The sequence below is a fragment of the Corylus avellana genome, chromosome ca1 (assembly GCF_901000735.1).
Source record: "Corylus avellana chromosome ca1, CavTom2PMs-1.0".
Classification (NCBI taxonomy): domain Eukaryota; kingdom Viridiplantae; phylum Streptophyta; class Magnoliopsida; order Fagales; family Betulaceae; genus Corylus; species Corylus avellana.
In genome coordinates, this window is record NC_081541.1 from 9611592 (window position 1) to 9620351 (window position 8760).

The 8760-nt window shown below is 33.2% G+C and overlaps 1 protein-coding gene across 1 annotated transcript in view; it reads right to left on the reverse strand.

Annotated features, from left to right (window-relative positions):
- Nucleotides 1-7334: 7334 nt before the first annotated feature.
- The window catches only part of LOC132167428 (rust resistance kinase Lr10-like), a 2571-nt gene continuing 1145 nt past the window's right edge, over nucleotides 7335-8760 (reverse strand). Inside the window, exon 2 of the mRNA XM_059578396.1 lies at nucleotides 7335-8526. Coding sequence (XP_059434379.1) covers nucleotides 7415-8506 — 1092 coding nt within the window. The 5' untranslated portion in view covers nucleotides 8507-8526 and the 3' untranslated portion in view covers nucleotides 7335-7414. The remainder of the gene's footprint in view (nucleotides 8527-8760) is intronic.

An 8760-nucleotide genomic window follows, 5' to 3' on the forward strand; every position in this document is an offset into this window, starting at 1 on the left:
GCAAACTCAGCCTTAACGGGCTGGGGATGTTACATTAACTGAGATAAGCTACAAGATATTGCTCTTGGCGTAGCAAAAGGAATTAAATATCTTCACCAAGGATGCGATCAACGAATCCTCCATTTCGATATCAAACCTCACAATGTTTTGGTAGACCATAACTTCAATCCAAAAATATCTAATTTTGGACTTGCCAAGTTGTGTTCAAAGGATCAAAGTGCAGTGTCCATGACCACAGTCAGGGGGACTGTGGGTTACATTGCACCTAAAGTATTCTCTAGAAATTTTGGAAATGTATCTTCTAAAGCAGATGTTTATAGCTTTGGAATATTGTTGCTTGAAATAGTTGGAGAGAGGAAAAATGTTGATATTATAGTTGATAACTCTAGCCAAGTCTACTTTCCAGAATGGATCTACAATTTCTTAGAAGTAAAAGAAGACATACGAATCTTTGTTAAGGATGATGGAGATGCTAAAATTGCAAAGAAACTTGCAATTGTAAGACTCTGGTGCATCCAATGGCACCCAGTAGATCGTCCTTCCATAAAAGATGTGGTTCAAATGTTGGAAGGAGAAGGAGATAAATTAACTATGTCTCTCAATCCCTTTGCTTCTGCAGGCCCAATAAAAAGTAATGCAAATATACCTCCAAAACGTCTAAACCATGAGTTGGAGGTCATCCCAGAATTAGAATAATTGTATGTAAACTTGGCGTATGTGATAACTATCTAGGTTGCAATAATCTTGTATTGTTCAAACTTATTAATCTTGTCACAGTAGGGACTTGAAGTTTTTTCTTGTATCAATGTATGTGCAACTTGAGGATTATAAAAAAGCACTAGTAATTTTTCCTTATTTTTTAACTTCCTTTTCTCCTTGTCTTTTTTATTTATTTATTTATTATTAATTGAATAGGGAAAGAGTTACAAGGGAGGGAGTTTCCATTTTTATTTGTCATTTGCTAGGTCCTTGGGTTAATATAGAGGTGAATTTGTTTTGAGAATAACTTGTATAAGGACTTGAAATAAACTAGGTCATTTAATATTCCTCCAATAAGAAATCCACACATCAAAATATTGCACCAAATGAAATTTTGATGTGCTAAAAGCTTTTGAAGACTATAAAAAATCTTGACGAGAGTTTCTAAATAAATGAGTTTTTCAACTAATGCTATCTTTTAATCATGCTTTAATTTTTGCATTTATTTAGTTGCTTTGTTTGACCTTATATTTCCTTTGTGCCTCTAATAGACTAAGTAGCGAACCTAGCACTAGCACGTAGGGGGCGTTGCACTAGAGATTTGATATTAGAAAATTGAGAGAGAGAAAGCTAAAAGCTTTTGAAGACTATAAAAAAATCTTGACGAGAGTTTCTAAATAAATGATTTTTTAAACTAATATCGAATTAGGATGCTCTCCATTTAACTAATGTTATCTTTTAATCATGCATTTTTTTTTTTTTTCTAATCGAATGCGGGAAAAGATTACAATGGAGGTTTTTTAATCATGCATTTATTTAGTTGCTTTGTTTGACCTTATATTTCCATTGTGCCTCTAATAGACTAAGTAGCGAACCTAGCACTAGCACGTAGGGGGCGTTGCACTAGAGATTTGATATTAGAAAATTGAGAGAGAGAAAGCTAAAAGCTTTTGAAGACTATAAAAAAATCTTGACGAGAGTTTCTAAATAAATGATTTTTTAAACTAATATCGAATTAGGATGCTCTCCATTTAACTAATGTTATCTTTTAATCATGCATTTTTTTTTTTTTTCTAATCGAATGCGGGAAAAGATTACAATGGAGGTTTTTTAATCATGCATTTATTTAGTTGCTTTGTTTGACCTTATATTTCCATTGTGCCTCTAATAGACTAAGTAGCGAACCTAGCACTAGCACGTAGGGGGCGTTGCACTAGAGATTTGATATTAGAAAATTGAGAGAGAGAAAGCTAAAAGCTTTTGAAGACTATAAAAAAAATCTTGACGAGAGTTTCTAAATAAATGAATTTTTAAACTAATGTCGAATTAGGATGCTCTCCATTTAACTAATGTTATCTTTTAATCATGAATTTATTTAGTTGCTTTGTTTGACCTCATATTTCCTTTGTGCCTCTAATAGACTAAGTAGTGAACTTAGCACTAGCACGTATTCCCCCCTCCACTCTCTTATGTGGACATATGAGAAAAAAAAAAACAAAAGCACTAACACATGAAAAATTAAAAAAAAAAAACAAAAAAAAGCACTAGCACGTAGGTGGCGTCACACTAGAGATTTGATATTAGAAAATTGAGAGAGAGAGAAAGCTAAAAGCTTTTGAAGACTGCAAAAAAATCTTGACGAGAAATAAATGAATTTTTAAACTAATGTTGAATTAGATCCTCTCCATTTAACTATTGTTATCTTTTAATCATGCATTAATTTTTGCATTTATTTAGTTGCTTTGTTTGACCTTATATTTCATTTGTGCCTCTGATAGACTAACTAGCGAACTTAGCCCTAGCACTAACACGTAGGCCGGGGGCGTTGCACTAGAGATTTGACATTAGAAAATTGAGAAAGAGAGAGAGAGCTAAAAGCTTTTGAAGACTAGAAAAAATCTTGAAGAGAGAGGGAGCTAAAAGCTTTTGAAGACTTTGAAGACTAGAAAAAATCTTGAAGAGAGAGGGAGAGCTAAAAGCTTTTGAAGACTTTGAAGACTAGAAAAAATCTTGACAAGAGAGAGAGAGAGAGCTAAAAGCTTTTGAACAAGAGAGAGAGAGAGAGCTAAAGCTTTTGAAGACTAGAAAAAATCTTGACAAGAGTTTCTAAATAAATGAGTTTTTCATCTAATGTTATCTTTTAATCAATGCATTAATTTCTCCATTTTATTTAGTTGCTTATATTTCCTTCGTGCCTCTGATAGACTAAGCAACGAACCCCTAGCAAGCCAACCCCTATGGGGAGATTATAAGCAATAAGTTAACTATCACTTGAGATTCCAATGTAAAAGTAGTTGGCACGCTTGAGATTTATATATGGCAAGGTTTAGTCTCACATGTAGGTATAAATTAATAATGTTGAGTATAATGTGTAAGTGTAAAAGAAAAAAAAAGATAGTCTCAAGTTGAAAAGATGTAAGACGTGTGAGTAATTAATATAGTATTATTGGGGCCAAAATTATAAGCTTAAGTTTTTTGGTTGCATGGTGTATCAACATATTATATTATGAGCTCACACTAAAAGACTCATCAATGTATCAATCTGTCTAACAAGCGGTATCAAAGTCGATGGTGGTGTGAGGTATAATACAAGTTGCGAGTATAAACGAGAGTCACACATAAGGGTGAGATTGTTGAGTATAATGTGAGTGTAAAAAAAATGTGGTGTGGTATATATGGTGCAAGCTATGAGCATGAAAGAGGGTCACACATTGGAAAGATTTGAGTGTTGAGTATAATGTGTGAGTCTGAGTGTAAAAAAAGAATAGTCTCACATTAGAAAGATGTAAGAAATAATTGTTGAACGAGGGTCACACATAAGGGAGAGACTGTTGAGATTGTTGAGTACAACGTGTGAGTGTCAAAAAATGACAAAGTCCCACATTAGAAAGATTTGAGTGTTGAGTAAGACTTCCAATTTTAAAACATCCAAATTAACTCGTATGCTTAAATTTTTGAGTTGTGTAGTATCTCAATATGTTATATTATGAGCTCACTAAAAGACTTTTCACAGTATCAATTTGTCTAACAAATAAAATTATGGATACAAGTTGGCATGTATATGGAATTCTCAAAAAAAAATACTAAAACCTATATATATTTAAAATAATTTATTTTATACACCTATATATATTTAAAATAATTTTTATCCTTAATTATGGTATCCATAAAATGCGAGTTTGTAAATCTTCTTTTGATATTTGATAATTGATAGTCTTCAAGATTACAACATCTAAGTTTATTTCGTGGTGTCTTCAGAAAATCATTTTTAGTGAAAAAAAAAAAAAAATCAAAACATGGATATCTTCAGTTATTTTATTTGATCTAAGTTGAAAATTTAAAACAGTTTCAGGAACTAATAATTTAATATTCTATAAAAAAAAATATTTTTTCAAAAATAATTAATTGAAAATTTTTTTATATAGATATTTGAAATAGTATTTAAACCATATAAAAATAGTTCAGTTTTGCACAATGTTTAATTTTTAATTTAATATTAATAAAAAGGGTGATCTTAATGACGTTAAGAATTTAATGTGACTTTTAAATGTTTATAGACACTTGACACTATTTTAAATAGATTAGAGGATATTTCCTTCCTACTAATTTAAAAGAAATTTATGTACAAAATAGTATTCAAACATATCAGTCATGTTTCTAATTTTTTTACTCCCTTATCTACTCTGAAATCTGAATAATGCATTCGATCCGAGTCATATCTTGGTTGTAGACTCTGTGTCGTCAAGTCGTTGGAAACCTTGATTAAAGCGCTTTCAACAAGCCAAACGGGTGGTCGTTGGTAGATGGCAAAAATCCTAGTCAAAAGAAAACAACACAAGTCATACGCGTGGTCGTTGGAGGCATTTTTTTGGCTTTTTGTAATTTCTTGTTTTTTGAAAAACATTTACATTTGATAATGCACAAAAAGGTAAGGAGTAATTCTGATTTTTTTTTTTTTTTTTTTAAAAAAAAAGTAGAGTTAAAAATCACATTTTTATCTCACAACTATTTTATAATGCTGACCTCATAGTCTCAACCAACCCTAAAATAAGGCATTGTTTAAAAATAAATAAATAATTAATTAATTAAGATGGTTACCTCATCATTATAAAATAGTTTTTAATTTCTCTCTTAAAGTCTTAAGATTCCTATTGATGAACTTCGAAGGAAGGAGTAAGTGGTCCATTGGTCTTCATTATCTCAACCACTGTTCTCTCTTTCTTCATGATTAAGAATGAGAAAGATTATCCATGTTTCCTTCTCTATTCTTTTTTTTTTTTTTTAATAAAATAAAAAAAAAAACCCACAATTATTAATGTTTTTTTTTTATGAGTCACAATTATTAATGTTGATGATCTGTGAGAAACTTTTTCTTCAATGAGACTTGGAGTCCTTGACACCATTTATTTGCCTAAACGTAGGCGTAAGGTAGATACATAATTAATTTGAGAATTACAATTTACAAGTCAATTTCGTTCTTCTTTCTCATTTCTTCTACCCACATTATCTCAAATTTACAAGTCAATTTCGTTCTTCTTTCTCATTTCTTCTACCCACATTATCTTCTAAACGAAGTTTCTGAATTGTTGTAAACGACGGTGACGGTGAATGGCAAAATTCGTGTTTCCAACAGGATACATGCATTGAAGCTGATACATGGCAAGAATATGTGAATGGGCCTGGGCCAAGAAAATGAATCCACACAGCCTCAACCAGTCAAATCCCCATTTCAAGTATAAAGCCCTGTTGTAGCTGGATCTGTACAAGCCAAGCCCACTGACAATTGGAGCAAAACATTCTATTTACTATTTAGGATCATCCACCACGTCCTAGTATGTTTGGTGGGCTTGGCGCTTGATCCATTAGATATTGAACTGTGAAAACTTCACTAGTATATTGTGGATTAGAGAATGATTAGTGTCAAAATTAATTCTGAAAAAAATGGAGGTTTGGTGCAAGCTGCACGGAAATCACCCCGGTGGTCTCTAAGAATTGGAGCAGCAACCGCAATGTTAGACTTGATGGCAACATCAAAATTGACTTTGAGAGTTCCATATTGCTAGCTTTTGACTTCCAAGCTGAGATATGATGTTGGACCAAAAAAGAAATAAGCTTAGAAACAGCTTGAGAATTTGGCGGTGATTCATTGTCCACCAGCTTGTTACGGGCCATCCAGATGTGGTCCAAAGTGACCAAAGCACTGACCTCTAAGAGCTGATCAGGCTTTAAAAGGGCCTTTGTCCAGCTACCGCTGGGAAGGTTTTCAAAAATGGAAGTGTTAAAGGGCCGAGAAGTATTCCTCCAGATGGCTCTAGCAAAAGGCCAAGAGAAAAAAAAATATATGTTGGGTGCTCTCAGCAGGACCATTAATTACAAAGAGGGCAAGAAAGAAGATCAGAGGAGGCTTAGGGGGAGAACTTGATCGAAATGTTTGTTCTCAATGCGAGAATATTCCAAGTAATTTTTCCAAAGGAAATGCTTTAGCCTCAATTGAATTTTGAGGCTCCGGCCACAAAAGTTTCCAATCAATAGGGAAACAGAGGGGAGGGGAAGGGATTTGGGGGAACATATCTCGGGTACAATTTCAAATGTCATAAAAAACTTTAGCTTTTCTCACTGAACACTAATTAATTTTCAGATGAGATTGTCAAATGTCCGATCCAACATATACATTTATAGAATAATTACAGCAATAAGATACTGATTTACAACATTACAAATGGATTCAAAAACGCGTCTATTCATATCTCTTCTTCTCTTGAATTTCAAACGCAGATGTTGTATTAATTATCTGTTGCTGAAGATAGAGTTGTGTCTTGACTTGAAATGTCAGACATGCTTTGTTGAAGAAGTTCCTTATCAATATCTTTAACAAACATTATGGTCTACCGTCCGATTGAGCACTTTCCTTGAATCACCCAAAGATCCATTTGCTAGGCGTTTTACATATCCACCAAACAATAACCACCACAAGCATCCAAACCCAATGCCACCCAGGCAACCTAAGAATGTAATTGTTGCCCAAGGGGGAATTCTAACTACGAGCAAGCCCACAAAACTCCGCTTAGAGTAAAGCAAAATGGCACATACCCACTCATAATCATATCTAATTACAAATCTATTGCCTTTCTTGGGTACCCTAATTGCATGAACTAAATTATCATCGAATTCCAAGCAGTCACATACTTCTCTAGTGTTTTCTCAAATATCTTACAAGCATCTCAATCAATTCGACAATTCCTACTCGACATACACATAGGACCCAAAAGCTTTTTAGGGTGACTTTAAACTTGTAATCAATGTTTTAACATTTTATGCTTCCATAGCTTTCAAAAAACGACTTAGATTGTTTTTTGTTTTCCACCTTAATTGAAAAGAAAAAAAATTATGAATGTCACCAACATTATCTCCAAATGACAGGATTGATCCAATCCAATATGCCAAATTCACAAAGAAGATGATTACTAGTAGAGAATGAAGAATAGCAACATATTTTCTCAAACTTTAAAGTCAATTCATTGGTCAAGTACTATAAGAAAATAGAATCGAAGATAAAAAAGTTATGTAATAAAGAGTTATCTAAAATCAAACAAACTCTTATTTGTTACACAGAAATATTAAGCATATTTGCGCTATCAAATATATATGAAAACAAATTTCTTCCTTTAGCGGGGATGTAATAAATAAAAAGACTCACAAATAAATTAATTTGTGTTTAAGATTGAGATGATTGACTCGATTCATTTGATTGATTCGAATTATCTCCACCACTTGTTATGATTCTCTCTGATGATGATAGGAAAGGCCTGGAAGGCATTTGTAAGTATTCAACTTCTCCTTCAAGCATTTGTACGACTTTGTTCATTGAAGGGCGATCACTTGGCTTCATCTGTATACACCATAATGCGACAATGATCATCTTCATGCCTATTTTCTTTTCCTCTTCAGTAACATCTTTCATTTCTATGTCCTTTCCATCGTGCAATTGCTCATAAACCCAAGTAGGAAAGTAAATTTGGCTTAGATGGTCTGTAAATGCATTCAAGTTCTTTCTTCTACTTGCCATTTCCATCAATAACATTCCGAAACTATAAACATCAGCTTTATATGAGACACTTCCAATGTTTTTGTAGAACAACTCAGGAGCCATGTATCCTAATGTCCCTCTTGCAGCAGTTAAAGAAACAATGCTATTATCTACTGGATATAACTTTGCCAAGCCAAAGTCAGAAACTTTGGGAGCAAAATTCTCATCAAGAAGAATGTTGTGAGGCTTGATATCAAAATGCAAAATCTGCATGTCACATCCTTGATGTAGATATTCAATTCCACGAGCCACTCCTAAAGCTATATCATACATTTTGTCATAGCTTAGGAGGGAACTTACTTCTGGGGAAAATATGAATGTATTTAAAGAGCCATTAGGCATGAACTCATATACTAGGGCCCGTTTTGATCTTTCAACACAAAAACCAATGAGTTGTACTACATTAACATGATGAATCCTTCCAATAGTTGCAACTTCGCTGATAAAATCTTGTCCGTTAGCTTTGGACTTGCCTAACATCTTTATAGCCACAAGACGGCCACTTTGAAGTTTTCCTTTAAATACAGTGCCAAAGCCTCCTTCACCTAATTTGTCCTTAAAACTTTTGGTCATCTTCTTAACTTCTGAGTAAGAGTACCTTATTGGCATGAGATTATTGTGGCTTTGCAGAAATTCTTCAATATTGTCATACATCGATAAATGCCTCCTACGCCATTTATATATCAGAAAAGCAATCACACAGGGAGTCCCAAGTATCATCTTTAGTGCAATGGGTGGTCCTATACAGGAAAATCACCAAAATAAATATAATAAGAACAAATATGTAGTTGCCCTGTTGTCAGCATTTCTCTTTAGGCAAAAGTACGTACATTTACCACTTTTTACTACCAATAAGTTTGCAATATCCTCACAATCTTTCAAGTTTTGTTGGGATTGTAATGTCCCTTTCGTGCCAAACATGACAACAAAATAATATTGATAAAATCTTTACAAAAATAAGAAAAAAAAATTAA